At 39.4% G+C, this 18270-nt stretch overlaps 1 protein-coding gene across 9 annotated transcripts in view; it reads right to left on the bottom strand.

Annotated features, from left to right (window-relative positions):
* Nucleotides 1-18270, bottom strand: part of dip2ca (disco-interacting protein 2 homolog Ca) — a 167501-nt gene that overhangs the window by 5976 nt on the left and 143255 nt on the right. For 5 of the 9 annotated variants that reach the window (XM_017710432.2, XM_017710438.2, XM_017710436.2 and 2 more), the window contains 6 exons: nucleotides 17770-17879; nucleotides 16900-17030; nucleotides 14674-14842; nucleotides 9723-9893; nucleotides 5938-5964; nucleotides 1841-1902 (listed from right to left, as the gene is read on the bottom strand). In XM_017710432.2, coding sequence (XP_017565921.1) covers nucleotides 1841-1902; nucleotides 5938-5964; nucleotides 9723-9893; nucleotides 14674-14842; nucleotides 16900-17030; nucleotides 17770-17879 — 670 coding nt within the window. The remainder of the gene's footprint in view (nucleotides 1-1840; nucleotides 1903-5937; nucleotides 5965-9722; nucleotides 9894-14673; nucleotides 14843-16899; nucleotides 17031-17769; nucleotides 17880-18270) is intronic. The other 4 variants (XM_017710434.2, XM_017710435.2, XM_037534030.1 and 1 more) reach the window with 1 other exon arrangement.

Genomic DNA, 18270 nt, shown 5'->3' with positions numbered 1-18270 from the left:
TGATTGTCCCATATTAGGCAGCCTTGCCAGTAAACTGTAATTAGAGTTCTGACTACGCAGCCACAGCCTGCACTATCCCGTCCAATTAAAGACAAAAAGGGAGTCTGTCGGCAGAGCAGCCGTCTGCTCACAAACACACTTTAATAACTGTTTAATTTTATGGAGAATGTTGTAAAGATGACAAACGAGGGCAGGAGAGCACTACGGAGTCGCTGCTTTCACTGTTCGGGTTCATGTTGATGAATACTGCGTCTGCAGGGTTTGGAAAAGCCTTGGAATGTGAACATCAAAAGGCCAAAAATATACTTCAAGCGAAAGTTCAGGGAAAAAAAATCAAAAGCAAGTCATTTTTTCACAGAAGTAGTTCATCAGTCATGTGTTTGAAGTTAGTCTGCATTAGAGCTACAAGACTAGCATAGCTAACCAGTAATGCACGCATGTGTCCTAATAATTAGCACTGAGCAAATTGCAGGCCTAAATCTGAAAGAAGCCTCACTATTTTCTTCATTGAGGTGCAGCAAAAATCAGGCCGATGTGATTTTGGAGGGAACACCGTCATTTGTAAAAGTTTGGGTGCCCCTGGACACATGATTTGTTGATTCAAGTGAAAATAAGTTGACACCCCCTCTACAGAGATACACAATTACTGTTTATTTGCTGAATAAAAAAAAAAATAAAAATTTTTTTTTTAAATCAACACAAAATGTGGTCTGAGCAAAAGTTGCGGCACATTTTGTGCTTGAGATTTTTCCAATGCATTAAATTTTACACTAAAATTTACAGAAAAATGTAATTTAAATTAAATTTCCATCCATCCATTTTCTAAGCCGCCTCCCTCAGGGTCGCGTGGGGGTGCTGGAGCCTATCCCAGCGGTCATCGGGCAGAAGGCAGGATACACCCTAGACACGGGGAGAACATGCAAACTCCACATAGAGAGGACCCCCGTCACCCGGCCGGGGAATCGAACCCAGGCTCGCTGTGAGGCGACAGCACTACCCACTGCGCCACCGTGCTGCCCTTAAAATAAATTAAATTAAATTAAATTAAAGTCTCCTGTAGAAGACGTGTTGACTCATTTTATTAGACAATCAAAAATCATGTAATTTGCCCAGGACTGTTCAAACTTTTACATTTAACTGTATAGCTTGGCTAGTTAATATTGACTGGTTAACCTCTTGTTGTTTGTTTTGCAGTTGTGAACAACAAGCTGCAGTAAGTTCACTGAAGCTCTCAATGATGTTTACAAATTCACAAGGTTAAAATGAAGCAAAACTAAATGCTAACTGCTTTTTCGTGTTTCTGTATCCCATTCTATTGGAATTGGTGAATTGGATTTTTCACCAGGGAAATTTTACTTTACAGTGTTCAGTGTGATGATGGCATAAAACACCAACATCTATACAGACAAATTCTAATCTGAGTACAACTAGAGATGGCACTATAACACTTTCTTTTCTGATAGTGATACTGAAACCAAAAACTACTACCTAAAATAAGTTTTAAAGCTTGTTATAAGTGAAAGTGGTGTTACTGAGTCAGGAGAAAAGAAACACTTCGTTATAATTTAAATGTTCAAGTCAGTGGTGTCGGGTTGGATTGTGGTGGTGTTTTTCAGACCACATCGTATTAACACTGCAAGCACAGTTTAAAAAAGGAGGTCCAGCTTGATGTATAAATCTCAAATTCAGAATCAACATTATGATGAATGTACTGATGACAACAGCAGATCATTTACTCACATCCTCAAGAAAACACATCCTTTTGACTGACTTCTCAACATGTTCACCATCAGAGGCACAACCAACATTTCAAAATGTTTATGATGTTCAAATCACTCACCTGTCATGTCTGAGGGCCCTCATGTCCACGTACACAGTAGTTGGGTCTGGTCCAGAGGTGCCCTACAACCCATACAGAGCACATGTTAGTTGGATGTTACCCTTCTCATAATCAAGGCTTTGCTGAGTGCACCAAAGAACTGAAATATTCTTTCTTTTAAAAAATAATCAAGTAGTATTCTTAATTTAGTAAAATCAATACAATGAACAAAAACAAACAAAAAAGACTTGAGTGGAAAAAAGTGCACATCAGCCAGATGCAAGCAGAAAAATCTCATCTCAAACCATCACCCACAGATGGCTCTACAATGAAAAGTTTATAAAGCGGAGAGAAGGCTGGAGCTGTGAATGACAGGGCTGGGATGTTAAAAGTGACGGTGCGTGGGTGCTGAGAGGAAGAGACACAGAAGTGTTGTGGAGACAAGCAGACAGGCCTCTCCGAAGTTTGTTATAGCTCTCCAGCCACAGAGATGGTTCACTGAACGCTCATGCCTGTCAGTCACTTCACTGCTGTGATCTGCTCACTGATCAGAGATCGTTTCTTAGTACTAGGCTCTGACTGATGCATTGGTTGGTGGATTACATCTGAAGTACTCGCACAGTCCTGTGCGAAAGTCTGGCCTTCAAGAGACCGGCCTTCATTTATTTAATTTCCAGTCAAAGCTTCCACTGAGTATTAATAGGAGTACATTTTTCAGGAGATATTTGAGAAGATCAGATATAAAATAATCCACTTGCATAAGGAAGGCGACAGTCAAAGACTATGAGTGTAAAAACAAGCGTTTCCAGAACTGGAGTTCAAATAATTATTAAAAGATGCAGAGAAAATTGGACTCCTAGCTGAGAAAGAGGTGAAAATCAAGCAGCTTCAGATCTGAAAACGTATTCATCCTTCCACTGTGAGAAGACGACTCAGCGCGGTGGGTCTGAAAGGATGTCTGTCTGTCAAGAAGCCTCAATCAGAAAAGGAGGAGACAAACAAAGAAGCTGAACAATGGACTGAGTCCAGACCTCAACATCACTGAATGTGTTTGAGATTATCTAAATGCAACCCACTTCTAGGACTTGGAGAATTATCTGGTTCTATTGACTTGCATTAAAAGTAAAGTAGTTTTTTCCCCTTCTCCTGTAAAGTCATTATTTTGGGGATATGAGGTTTTCTTCTGACAACAGCGATATATTATATTTAGCTGGTGTGGCTTCTGTGTAATGTTCTGTTAAATACATACATCTGCTTTTTTCCTAAAGCAGAAAATGAAAAACCTGTACTTATTGGCTGTTTTGACTGGAAATTAAATGAAGAATGGTCGTCTCTGACTTTTGCACGGTACTGTATTTCGTGGCTTGTTTTGTATTATAATAAAGAACACCTCTGATATGTGAAGATCACTCAAATCATTGTGTGTGTGTAACAGTGAGTCACTACTTGCTCATGTTTATGTGACTTTTGATTATAATAACAAAACATGTTATATTCTAACACAGAATGTGTTATTACAGAAAAAAAATAATTACCAGAAAACACCACAACTGCTAAGAATTATGAAAAACTCCATCCTTTGTACTACAATTTTTTTGAGTATATTGTAGATTTTTGAGTTTAAGAAACGGGGACTGACAATCAGACTTAATTCACTGTTGACAACTATATCCGTCAGTCAAGCACTGTTTAACTAGCAAATTACAGCTGCCAATATTATCGGTTATCTAACTGCTCAAGCTCTTAAAATCAATATCCCTGTCTGTCAGAAAATGTTCATTTTTCAGTTGGGATCTTTACCAGGCAGTGAAGAAGCCCCCTTTCCATTTAACCAAGAGCCATGACAGAACCAAACCCATTCATTCGCTTGCAGGGAAAGGAAAGTCATTGGAGCATGCAGCTTTAAACCCAACTAAGCCAGCACAAATGATGCACACACTAAGAGCCTAACAGACCCACAGCCCTACCCCTCTCCCAGTGGGCCAGGGCCCAGCAGGGGGCACCCTCCAAGTGGACATAGACCATAGCCATGCTGTACAGGCAAGACTGACTCCATCAAAGCCCGTTTCAGGTCACTGATTCCATATGAATTGACTACATATGGGCTCATTTTCACTTCATGTGTCGAAACCTGGCTCAGTTAATGGTTCACAGTTGGCGAATTACAGTTGGTCTATAATTCTGGAGGTCAGTGGTGGACAATAAAACAGAATGAACTCAAACTCCACCATGTGGCCATCATCTTACCATGCTATGGGCTATAAACTGCTGCCTTCGCGTGCTAATGGAAGTAGGGCTGGGTGCTCTGATTCAGTGCTTTTATGGTACTGACAGAATCGCTTCAGTAAATAAAAAGTGTCATTCGATACCAAATTTCAATACCTAAGCAGTGAGTTTATCAGCTTTAGTGAGCAAATAAGCATGTTTGTTCCAAAATCTCTACTGGTGACTGAGTTCTGTATGTTATTATGAATTTTTAGCGCTTCTTAAATTGTTCCTTTGATTACTCCACAATCTGTTGAGATTTACCTCAATATTTTTTTCAGGATTTTGAATTTAAGCCAAGTTATCAGTTGTACCATCAGTATCAAATTATTGACCGATACCCACACCCAACTGGAATTAAACAAAGCACGAGTTCCTGACCTGTAAGTTAAAACTCAGGACAAAAAAGGAAAAAAGCTTTTTTCTAGCCTTTACACTTTCATTATGGCATTTTACTGGTTAATGGTAGGTCATTTTTTATAAGGAGGATTCAAAAAGATTCATCCAATTTAAAAAAAAAAAAAATGATGGTTTAAAATGAGTATAAAGTTTATTATGCAATTTTACAAGTGCTCAGTCTGAACCTCCTCAAGCTGTACGGACACCATCAACGCCATAGTCGGTCAATTTCATTCCATACTTGATTGAGCATGTCGGATGTCACTGCAATCCAGTGTTGTGGACCCAATGCCAAAATCTCTGAGCTGTTGGAGGTTCACTGTCGACGGAAATCATGTTGCACAGTTATGACGAACTATACGACCCTCTCTTTCAATTGGTATGTGATTGGTTCTTAGGCACCTCACTAAAAATATGGTGCTTTGAAATTACATTAATCTTTTTGAATCAAATCCAAAATTGCTCAATTGCATTACGTGCATTTTACAATATTGGAAAATGTTAGAGATAACAAAACAGCCTAGCTAACTAGCTTACATTAGTGGTGCATATCAAATACACTCCCAACTAGCCACATAACTAGCGAACACATAGTATACATACTAGTAAATTAGCAAACGGGCAGATTTCGGTCTGTTTCCTAATTTAAAGTAACACTAGGGATGTGCATGGTACTTAGAGTACTTGATTAACCGTTCTAGGTGCCTGTATTAGAATAGTGGAATTACTATTTGGGAATTTGTGAAGTTCATCCACTGAGGAAAAAAGGCTTTGTTTATAAGTGCTAGCTCACTGCCTCATCTAAAGAGGCAGCCATTCATTAACTCTCAAATACTTGAACATCAAAATGAGTCAGAATGCACATGTCTAGAAAATTCCTTGTATCTGCATTGGATTGTATTGTTGGTTGGTTGGTTGGTTGGTTGGTTGTCGTAAGTGTCTCCATACTAGGACTAATAAATGATCCAGCCAATGGCCCAAACGAGGATGGAACCCTCTACCTTGAGGCATTCTTGATATCTTGTAAGGCACTTAAATGCAGAAACTTTACTATTAGGACTTTGCAAGTGCAAAGTTCGACCATTTCACAAGCATGTGAAGGCAGCAAATGCTACTGTGGTTATCTGAACTCACTGAGCCCATGTGCAGATCAACATGATGGGTCTGGAGGGTCCCACTGGGATGGGGGTTTAAGCCTCAGAGCTCTCTCTCCTTCTAAGGGCACTAGAGTCAGCAGCCATTAGTCTATTAGTCCATTTAGCCTGGTAATCCTGCATCGCCATTGAAACAGGTGGACATGTTAGAAAAACACCCACACCTTCGACCACCCCCATTAGCACAAGGCACGAGGCATGTGGCGTCTCACGCCGGGGAAACCAGAATCTGGCAAAGCTAGTGACCCAGACCCACACCACAATCAGCACGGGGGGCAAGGGAGTGTGGGGCGTCCCTACCTGATCAAGCTTCCCAAGCCTGTGAGGCTACAGCAGCCAGTGATGAGACGAGGGGGTGGACAAAGAGAGAGAGAATGAGAGGGAGAAAACCAGGGAGGGAGAGGAAGAGAAAAATGAAGGTGCAAGATAAAAGAAGAAGTGATAGACAGGAAGATAAAGGACATGACAAAAAGAATAAAAAAAAAACATACATAAGAAATGAATTGTGGGCAAAAATAATCAGTGGAAAAGAAAAAGATAAAACCACATGCAAAAATGACACAGGTGACAGACTGAGGTAATATGTGGTCAATCTTTGAGTGTAACTCTACAACTTCACATCTGCAAGCCAACTTTGTAAGGATGTAAGTGCAATGGTTCAGAGAAATCTTAGATTTTCTGTAAAGAGACTTTTCTCAGTCCCCTCAAACCAAATCCAGGTCTTCATTAAAGTTGCGCTGATTTCTTGGTGTGGTTTAGGACACAGTATGACTCCCTGCACAAAGCCTCAACATGCAGCCACAAAGTATTTATGGGAAAATTAACACTTTACTATAGGGTTTTGTTCATATGGCTATATGACACTTACATAAACTTCATGACAGCTAACAACTATACATAAATATTTATAAATGCTTATTCCAATTGGCAATATCCGTCATAAAGGCTGCTTTAGCTAATTTATATCAAAATTGACAAATGTAACCTTTACAGCAAGTCTGCCTGCTGGGATAAGCATTTACAAACGGTTATGTAGGGTTATGTCAGTTGTCTTACGTAGCCTAATGAACAGTACCCTACAGTGAAGTGTTACCAAAAAATTTTGGTGACTAACTTCTGATAGCAACATCAGCCTCATAGCTCCAGTGCTAAAAAAAAAAAAAAAGAAAACATAACATGTCCTGGCTAATCAGCTACACTTTTTGAAGTGAAAACTAATTGAAAACTGAAATCTAGATTTGAACTGTTGGTTTAACACTGTCAAAAATGAAAAATTGCTGACAAAAGATGAAACGCAGAACTGTAAACATCCTTGTGTTTTGTTACCGTCCCTCCTTCACTCTGGATATAATAGAACAGCGAGACGGTAAGAAACCCTCAAAGACAGACATTAAGATGTACTCATAACAGCGTTATAAAACCAAGTCTTACCAAAAGTCTCATGAGAACAATTTATCACTATCTTGACTCAAACTTTTAAATACACTCACAAATATATTAACTCCAACCTATACCTGTATTCTCTGCATCTCAATTTGAGACAAAAATCAATTTCACCTGCCAAAATGAAACACACATTTGCTCTTAGTTTGATGGATTTCTGAGACATGAGCAAAAGCATAAGCACAGTTAAACCACAGGCACTCTTGGCAACAACTTGAGGTGCCAGGAGCTCAAATCCTCTCTCTTAATTCCAAGCACCATTCCAGCTGTGCAGACAGAAGTCTAGAGGTTGTGAAAATGTCAGGACAAGGATTATGGCCCAATCTCTACATCAGCCACACACACAGACAGACAGACAGACAGACAGACAGACAGACAATCTGGGATTATGTAACATACCTTATTAATGTAGCAGGTCTGCAAATAACCTGATTTCTGTAGTTAATTAATCTATCAACTATTAAATAATCTACTAAATCAAACCATTATGACTTGTGGTTCCTGGTTTTGACCTGCCAGATGCAGAGTATGAGAGTGGATCAGCACTAATATCTGAAAATATAATTCTTATTATAAGTCAGAGTTCACCCCCAATAATGATGGAAAACAGCTTGTTTATTTTAAGGATGTGCACATGGCCTTGGAACTCATTTACTAGAGCTTGTGTAGCAACCTGATATACTACAATGTAAGTCACTATGAACTTACAACAGCAAGAGCTCACATGTGTTTGCAGTAACAACTTCTGAACATAAGAGGTGACAGTTTTCAAAAAACTCAAAAAAACTTTTTCAAAAAAAAAAAAATAAAATATTTCACCAAATCAGTTAATGTTAAAAGGGCAGATACAGTCAGATACAAAAAAAGTGTGACCACCCCTGGTCCAATTACGTTTTCTTGTTTTTCTAAGTGTAAATAAGTTAATGCTGTTACTGGACGTCGGGGAGGCGGAGCCAAGTGCAGAACTGAAAGCCAATGAAAAAAACGGAAGTAAGGAGATTTATTGGGGCAACAGAGCGTGTGTTTCTGACGTTGTAAATCCGGTAACCCAGAGCCGGGTTTGAACCACCACTGTATCGATCAGCGGTCCGTGGCGTTACAACTGCGCCACCGGGATGCACAGGAAACCCCGGAGGAGGCCCTTCAAGGAAGGGAAGGAAAAAAGGCGGGAACATTGAACAAAGGAAGCCATAACCAGCATGCTCAAACAAAGGCTGAGTTGGAAACGTGAAATAAAAGACAATGGAAACTCAAAAGACACTGCCACCATAACTGTGATGGGAAGGCAAACTTTGTTTCCCTTCACTTGTTTGTTCTTACAGCAAACACCTTTTGTATGGACTGGATTCTTTTCTCTTTTTTTCCCCTTTTGTGACTTATTTGGGGGCAATGTTGTTTTTTCCAGCCCTCTTCTTCTCTCTTTTTATTTTTTTGGGGCAATTTCTTTTCTCAGCCCTCTTTTCTCTCTTTTTTGTTTTGGGGCAGTCTCTTCTCTTTTCATTTTCTTTTCTTTTCTTTTCTTTTCTTTTCTTTTCTTTTCTTTTCTTTTCTTTTCTTTTCTTTTCTTTTCTTTTCTTTTCTTTTCTTTTCTAATACTAGGTACCATACCAGTCACCCCTCTACAAAGGTGTGACAAACACTGCCGTTTGCCACAGCCTTAAGTAGGGGTGCCCACAGGTGTATCTAGTGAGCCTAATTAGTCCATGGCTCCTCACCGCCATCGCCCTCTGCTGGCAACTGGTAGTGCAGGCTGGGCACCTTGCTGCTTTCGCCCTCTGCTGGCAGCAGGCGGGGCCGCCTGGACCCTTACAAATACATCCTCTACTAGGAACAAACTTTCATTTATTTGGTGTTGTGACACCATCCCAACTTTCCATTGGAATTCCCAATTGAGGGGGTATTTTCTGTGATTTTTCCTTTGAGTTGGGAAACTCTAAGATACACGTTCTTAAAATCAGAAAATCTGAACATTATAAAATCAACAAAACATCTCTATTTACCAGGGGTGTCCAAACTTTTGCATATGACTGTATGCTAAGGATAGCACAGAAAATATAAAGATAGCAGAGAACTGTGTGTGTATGGTGGGGGAGGCTGTCAGCGGATGGGGCTTGGGTGGCAATTTGATTCTTTTAACAAGATAGTGTTAATTATTTTTGGATGCTACCCAGACCTACTCTCCACAGTGTGGTCAAAATACAGCTATCTTTCAAAGTTCTGTCTGTACAACAAGTGATTCTTCTTGTATGCTGCCCCCTACGCTGTCTAAAATGCACTGCAATCTGTCATAATCTGTGCATATACCATGTGAACATTATAAGATGCTTTTGTTTATGAGTAGCACTGTGATGGACTGGTGGCCTGTCAAGGGTGTTTCCTGCATGTGACGTGCATGTGTGTGTGTGTGTGTGTGTGTGTCTGTGTGTGTTCTTAAGTAACTGAGGTGTTGATGTGTCACCTTTTCCCCATAATCAACGCAGATGACAACTAACTGTTGTCAATCAGTCACTGCAGCCCTATTCTGAAGATGTGGCTGCTTCCTCTGGTCTTGTTCTCTCTCTCACTATCTCTCTCTCTCACACACACACCCACACCCACAAACACAAACACATGAACACAAGCGGGTCTAGAAGTTCACCAACCTGCAGGCAGATGGCCAGGTTGACTCTGCAGCCAAAAGATGTGCTGACGGCCCGCGGGTGCAGGCCCAAGTCTTTGAAGAGTTTGGAGAAAGACTGAGTGAGCGCTATCCGGGGCCTCTCCTCCGCCACCACCACACACGTCCTGACACGGGATAGGTCCAAACCACGAGACTGCACACACACAAAAACAGAGGGTCGATACAACTGTCCCATCAGTTGTTTCAGCATTTCCAAAGATCTCAGACTGCTGAGTCATGGTTTCTGCATGTCTGTGGAAACGTCTAACAAACTCAGAGCCCTCTAAATAGACCCACAAACGAACCAAATTAAGACTAAAATGGGGAAATTCAAGGTTTTGTCAAGACCAAGGACTATCCCCTCAAACCCAGTCCTACAACATAAAATTATGAATAAAAAAGAAATCTTTAAATACCAGCTAAACACTTTCACTAATAACTGATCTAAGTTCTCAAAAGATGTCCAAAGGAAAGAGTCTTCAGACGCTGAGGGAAAAAGGCTTCTTCTTCATTTCAGCATCTGGTGGCTCAGGGTCTCAAGAGACCCCAACTGTGCAAATACAGTGATCCACACAACAGTTTTTATACCATTTATTTGGGGTAATTTGATATCCCCCCGCCTTGCCTCCCAAATTTTGATATTAGCTCCTTCTCTAACAGGTGCATCTCTTCATCCATTAATTTGGTCATCGCATGCTGATGCTCACTCCTAAAAACTGGATTTTTTACCAGTCTGCTTTATCTTTTAAGGTCAACCTGCCCCTCTCTCCACTGGGTCAGTAAGTACACACAGGCCTCTCTGTGAACCCAGGGGCTTTCCAGTGTCTAGAATCCCCTATGCAGACAGACTAAGGCCGACCCTCAGTGAGAGAATTAATATTCTGTTAGGCAATACTACCTATGTGGTTATTGATCACAATATTTAATCTATTTGATTACTGATTAAGGGAATATTTATTTTAAATCTCTGTCTGTTTATTAAGGCATCCTATGGGATCATGTCAGGGTGGCTGTGTGCTGGCTGAAGCTGGATGATTGACTTTGAACACTGAAGTAAATCTACTATAAAATGGCTTTATAAGAGTAAAATCCACTTTTTGGAGTGTCTCAGTCAGAGTGCAGACTTTATTTTACTTTGTCAACGTGTTTAACCATTTCCAAACCTCTTCTCATCTAATACCTGGTTTGCTTAAACGTACTTCGTTATGTTAAATCAGGTGTGCAGGTGATGGAATTGAACAAATCCATGTCATGGAGAAATCTTATCGTAAGGCAAATAATTCAGTAATTGCATGATTTAATTTACGTGACCAAATCTTACAGCAAATTATTCAATAACTGTAAGAAATAAATGTAATTTTTATTTATTTATTTAAAACCTCCCCTCAATTTAACAGAACATGTGGTTTATGATCTCCACATATCACTATATGCTTACAATTTACTGCTGAAAGCCAAAAATCTCCGACGCTCTTTGTGTTGTTTTCTAAAAGCCATGTTTCCAGAGCAGATCACTGATGAGACGCCGTCTGTTTATAGTTTAGAGCCCAGATTTGGGGAAAAACGGGTCGACTTTCAGTAGAAAAACAAAGTTCAGCTTCTTTTATTATAAGGGTTTAAAATGACGTCACCGTCTATTAGACTGGAGAGAAGAGCTACAGCCTCACACGACGCCCAGCTTCTGAATGGAGCTTATGAAATATGAAAGTTATGAAGAACATGACGAAATGCGTTTTGGAACCACCGGTGGTTCCAAGGAGTTTAAGAGGTTAAAGACAAAGACATATGTTTTGTTTTTTTACAAGCAAAAACACATTTATTGCTCAGACAAAAGGTTTTAAACGATGTGTTTAGGTGTATTTTGCACAGTACTGTACATATACAGTAAAATAAAAATTTGGATCAAGATCACTTCGTGAATAATAGCAACTGATGTTCTTTTAGCATTGTGGCACTGTTGGAATATTCCACCATGGCTTCAATTGCATGACTCTGAGTTTGGTACGTAATTTTGGTACGTAAAAAAACTAAGGAACCTTAAACTTAATCCTTACTTAATCCTAAGTACATACAGCTGATTCTAATTAATATATTTGTGTTTGTAAGCAGAAGAGGGGATATCTGAAATGAAAGAACATTCCTGAAATATGAAAAAGTCCTGTTTTTGCAATTTTTAAGAAGCTGAAATCAACAGAATTAAGTGCAGACACGAACCTGCTGATACAGGAATGAAATCACATGCGTTTATAATTTATCGTGTATCTATATAACGACACAATTACCCTAAAATAATTATATAAAGCAAATCAAATGTAACTAAATGTAAACTAACATACTTCCCCTTCGTAAAGATAACAAGGTCTACAGAAGATGGCATGTAAGAACACTTTATCTCTTGACTTTTTTGCTAGAAGTTTTTATTTGTGGCCAGGTTCTTCTCCCTCATCGATTGCCCCTAATCTTAATGAACTGCATGGTGCTGCTCTAGATGTCCCCGAAGTTAATGAAGTGCACCGCTGCTCTAGACAGCAGTCAGTAACTATGGCAATCTCAGCCGACTAAATCACAGTAAATAAAACACATTTTACAAGGCAGGCTCGCCAGAAGGCACAGGCGGCCTTTTCTTTTTCTCCAGCCCTGCTGAGGCAGTAATTACACACACATTCACGCCCAGTGCAGGCACGCTCTTTGCCAGCTCAGAGCCGCAGGATAAAAGCACCACAACACTACAACCAGCCCGTTAGCACAGATATCATTTATAAATGTGGGTAATAAGACGTTTTCAGCAATAATTAGGAGCCAGCTGCTAATTAACATTCAATAATGCTACAAATGAACTAATACAAGCATGGAATTTGTGAACATATGAACAAACGGCTATGATAGTCACTTCTTCCAATATCAGCAGAACGAGTGCTGTTTATGTATATGTACTTCTTCTAATATATGCATGTGATTTGTATAGTTCTGCTGTTGCTGCTGCAGCGCCCCATTTGCTCCAGGATTAATAATCTGTCTATGAATTTTAGATAATAATGACAGCACAATTCACTGACGTTCTCAACCTCACACTTCACTCTGATTGCATTGATAGAGTGGATAAAAGATCCACAAGTATGTACAGACAGGTATTTTGAGCCTGTGACATATATTCATTGTGTGCGAGATGAAAGTCTAGTCAAAAATGTACTTATTTAAGATAAGATAAGACAGGATAAGATAATCCTTTATTAGTCCCACAGCGGGGAAATTCACAGTATTACAGCAGCAGCAGAGTAATAGAAGTAAGGGACTCAGTAATAGAAACGGGAAACAGTATAAATATTTTAAACATTATAAATAATAAAAATTAAAGTTAAATCTCTAGACTATTTGCAACAAAATAATAATAATAATAAAATAAGATAAAATAAGAGTTGCATAAGATAATAATAATAATAATAAAATAAAATAAGAGTTGCATAAGATTTTATAAGATTAACAAAAATTCAGTTAATATTTGAATAAAAGACAAGCTATGGAACTGAAATTGCAATCCAATTTGCAGCGACGTGCTCCTTTACAAATGGTGTCCTTGAAGATTTTAGCATAGCTAGAAAACAGTCGCTGGCCTAAAAGTTAATCCAGTTAGTTATACTAGCCTTAAACCATTCATTCCTAGTCCTGAGGAAAAGGAACATTTTTGGGCCAGGCATAATTTAGATGTTAGATTTTGAACCATATCTGTTTTCTCTGTATTAAACTATGCAAGCTTATAAACATGAGCAATAAGGCATGCACATCTGGAAATGGCCCAAATCAAAAACTTGCTCAAAACAAGAAAAATGGCAATCTATATTTTTTACTTTGGCAGATTTATGTTCCGGTTTTATGACTTAAATAAAATGAGGCTGATGAGTGCATTAGCACTGTATTTGAATGCTGCTGTTACAACTATACCAAAATATCTTACTTTTGATGTAGCCACTTATTTGGTTGTTGTTACTGTCAGTTTGGTCCATTAAAAAGCAAATTATATTGTTTACATTGCAAGTTTGCCTAAAAAGTACTGATGTGTCTTCATTTACCCCAAACAGGATAACAAAAACGAGTTCATAAAAACTGACCATTTGGCCATAAATAAATAAATAAGATTTGGTCATAAAAGTTCATGATTGGTGGATCCCAATTAGCACTGAAGGCTAAAGAAAAAAATGTCAATTTTTGTCAATTAAAGACAACCTTAACAACCTAAGAATAGCTCTATTAGTTTGCATTGAAGTGGCTGTAGGTTCTGAACAATAAGACATTGTATGAAATAAACCTGAAATGTTGAGGGGTTAATAATATTAATGTTTGCCCAACAGTAGAGTGGTCACAATAATTATACAGTCGCCTATTCCCAATTCTTTGAGCTGACCACTAAAAATCTGTCACAAAAAACAGAATTTCCTTGGGATTTAGAGTATTTTGGTGAAAATGTGTGGAAATTGCGTGCTACATGGGCAAAACATTTTGGCTTGTGTTTTGAGCGTGCTGAAAGAGAATTCGAAGAGATCTCAGATAAAACTTGGTGAAGGGCATGTCTTCTGAGGATGTGACTGAATTACTACTACTCTCATCATATCTTCATTAGTATAATGATGATATAGCATCTGAGCCGGACCTTCTTTTTGAGCCTGTTTATACAATGTTAACATGTAAAGATGCATTACATGGTCCAGATGCATTGGTCTTCCACACAAACCACATATTGGTGTTTTTTTTTTTTTTATGTCTGACTCTAGTGTCACTTCTTTCAATTTTAACAAAATATAATACATAAAATATTTAGACATTATATATAGACATTTTCTATAAAAAAAGAGAGAGAGAGAGAGAGAGAGAGAGAGTCGAGATTGTGTCCACTGGAAAGTATTGTGTGGCTGTCTGGACTAGAATCTAACAAGCTGTACCTTGAGTGATTCGGTCTGCAGGCCCAGGCCCTTGGTGCACAGCTCCATGACTGAGTATGAACAGAAGGTGTCCCTGACACGGAACTGACTGACAGCCAGCAGCCAGAGCGCCGGGTTCACTTCCAGCTCCGACGGCGGGATCAGGATGGACTGGTGCCCTGAGTACACACTGCACACAGCAGAGAGAAAGCACACACTCAGTACAACACATAAACACAGCGAGAGCACAGAGCCGAGAGGAGGGGTGGGGCACTGACTACAGAGAAGCATCCGGAAAGCACACTTCGCTCAAGCAAGACAGACGTGCTGAGTACACGCTTCACACTCGAGGAGTAGACGCAGCACAAAACAGCGCCTGTACTCGCCCAGCAGAAATGTAGACACAGCACAAAAAGAGGATTTGCTAAAGGAGGAATCTCTGCACACCAGTTCAATACTTAATTCGGAAATGTGGCTAGCCACCTGCAGTGCTCTCTTACGCTGCCACAATGCAGCCATTGTGCTGGACAGGATGAGGGACGGCCATGTGGAGGAACAGAGGAAGCGGCATTCTCTCTTTTACACTAAGGGTGTAAGAACGGTGGCGATTCAGTTGCATTGATTTTGAAACTTTAGAATCGATTAATCACAGATTATACATTTATTTGCAGTATTCAGTCATATTTTGGCAAAAATAACATAAATAACATTCTTGGTATGCTTTCAAATATAAAAACTCCATGAGGGTAAATCATTTGACTATTCAGTAGTCTAATCTAATCTAAATTAGATTAGACTACTGAATAGAATGATGTAGCATTCTGTTCATTTTGGGCCTGTAACAAATATTATATTGCATAAATTCAATAACATTTACAAATACATTTACAAATGGATTATATACAAAAATGTTTACCACTTTTATGAACCAATGCTCTTCTTTATCAAGACAAATTCACCACACAGTTGCCAGCTCTGCACACCGGACTCAATGGAGACTGGGCTTTGGCATGGCTTGCGAGACTCAATTCTGGCGACAGTATGTTCTCAACTCCAGGTGCAGTCCAAATAGTTCCCTACTGTTTTGGATGGCTGACGAGGTTAGCACATATTCTGGTTTAAAGCAGTTCTGAGTGTCCTAAAAACCTTGATCACCCCCCGCCCCAACCCCAACCAATCACTGGCAAGAGTTAATCAAAAAGTGTTTTCACTTTTAAGGGAATAATTAAAAAGATGCGGTTTCCTCTGCGCTGTTCAAACAAAGCCAGCATTCTGATAAGGGCTGCCAGCTTGAGCATTAGCATTTTCATGCCACTTGCTATCAAGAATAATTATTTATCAGTGATGTTTTTCCTTACCTGGAAATACTACAATTAAGTTTTAATAAAAGAGAATGTATGCCATGGTGTAAAATCACATACACAAAAATAACAAATGCAATGAGAATATATTTTTTCCATTCAGTTGCATCTCTTGAGCTTTGCTTATTATTACTAAATATTCAAATATTTGAGATATAATGTGACAGAATATCCAAAAATGAAAATATTCAATAGGCCCAGTGAAAGGGGAATTTCAGTGATTTGTAAACAAAAGAAAAACAGTCACTAAAACTCACCAACTCTTTCCTCCACCATGGATGGATTTGAAAAAATACCTCCTAAGGCCAAAACTCGAACTCAGAACTATTGTAAAACAATATTATGCAGTGTATTTTTTACCATTTCATGTAATTACTTTCTGTGATATGGTTTTAGATGCACTAAACTCTTAAGACATGTGGTTCCCATCACCACCACAGTGAACAAATCTGACTTGGTATATTTCTCTAAAATGGGGCATTTAACATCAAACCACTCTGAATGATGTTTACAACTTAAACATTTAATTATGTAGCAATGAAAAAAAGTGGAATTTCCCCTTACTCATATAAAAAAAATATAAAATTTTCTAAATGCCCAATGCACCAAGTGAGGCTGCCTCATTCTGTGTTACCAGAATGAGGTAAGAATGTGATGTAGATGGTTTTCAATGTCTTCATTTTAAAATCATTATGGGGGCTTTTCAGCCACAATTAAACGACAAGAGAACTACCTCACCGTTATTTCTGTTTAGTACAAAACATTAGCGTTCAATTAGAGACTATACTACTCTTCCACAATCTACTGCTGACGTATAGAGCGTAAGGTGTACAAACAGTTGACATACAGAATGAGTTACGATTATTTTTGTCTTCTTTGATCTTACCTGCAGAGGCACCAGAGGACGAAGCCCAGGCCGCAGTATGGGTCCAGGCAGATGGCCACCTCGCGAGAGGGGTACAGCTCACACTGGAGCTTGATTGAGCGGCAGAAGGCACTGGTGGCGGAGTGAGACATCTGAAATATAAAGAAGTGGAGGGGAGGAAGGAAGAGAGAGTGAGAGGCAGAGAGGCAAAAAGAGAGACAGAAAGAGAGCGAGGTGAGGGATTTACATTAGCACTTGTTTCACTAATGTGACAGGTGTACTGCTGCTGTCTGAGGAAGGTGACGATGTAGCCTCAGGGGTGTTCTAAATGTTCGTAATGTCTTTTTTCTCTTTTTCTGACAGACTCCTGATACAATAATGAGGCTGGCCTGTTGTGCTAAAAAGCAATTTACAATGTGAACTTTCAAACTCATCATCTGTCGCCACTGCAAATTAGTATCTCACCCCATTATGCTAATTTACCCAGAGACAAACAATAACAATTACAGTCCATTTTTTCACAATTCATTAGCGCACCCCTTTGCACAAAATGTAAACGGGAAATTGCTCCAGCACAGATGATAGGACAGTGGCGGGTGGGCTCAGTTTGCACACAGTGCACTATTAGTCATGCTTTTCCACCGGTATGTCTTCCATTTCAAAACAAGAAAGAGGAGAAAGCTAATGTTCTTTTATGCCCTCCACACCTAATGTTACATTTCACCACCCGCCAACAACCAAACAACAGCTCGGGCAGGGAAACGTTTTTAAAACTCTGCCCGCTCTGGTGCACTGGGGCTACATGTTGAGGACACTGAGCTAACTAAACAAACACATGGAAGACACTATATGAGTGAGATGGGTTAATATGTGTATCCAAACAGGGTTTACCTTTACTCCTGCAAGCATCCCTGTGGTGGACACGCTGAAGTCAAGGTAGGCCAGCGTATCGGGGTTGGAGGGCTTGTACAGTTGAGGGGGCTTCTTCTTTGGCAGATCATCTAAAGAACATTCCAGAAAGCTTGTTTGAGTTTGTGCGCACATCTTCCAGAGTACTGGTTTTCAAACATAAAATCACGACCCTCAGATTGACCTGATTGTACTTAAAAATCGTCATTCAGAGGTGGCATCCTATTATAACGTCACGTTTAAAGTCAGTCCGTCTCATCAGTCCGACCCTTTTTACTGCCAGTGTTCATCTATCGAGACTGCAAGGCTATGTGCTTAATTTTATCCACCTGTTAGCAATGAGTGTGTGTGGCTGAAACACCTTGACTCAATAATTTGTCTATATAGAGTATATGTGTAGGATTTATATGGATATTTATCCATATATTTATATGGATAATTCTACTGAATTGGTTCAAACTGCAGTCCCACAGTAAAAAAAAA

The sequence above is a fragment of the Pygocentrus nattereri genome, chromosome 24, assembly GCF_015220715.1.
Source record: "Pygocentrus nattereri isolate fPygNat1 chromosome 24, fPygNat1.pri, whole genome shotgun sequence".
Classification (NCBI taxonomy): domain Eukaryota; kingdom Metazoa; phylum Chordata; class Actinopteri; order Characiformes; family Serrasalmidae; genus Pygocentrus; species Pygocentrus nattereri.
This window is presented reverse-complemented; position numbering and strand designations above follow the sequence as displayed.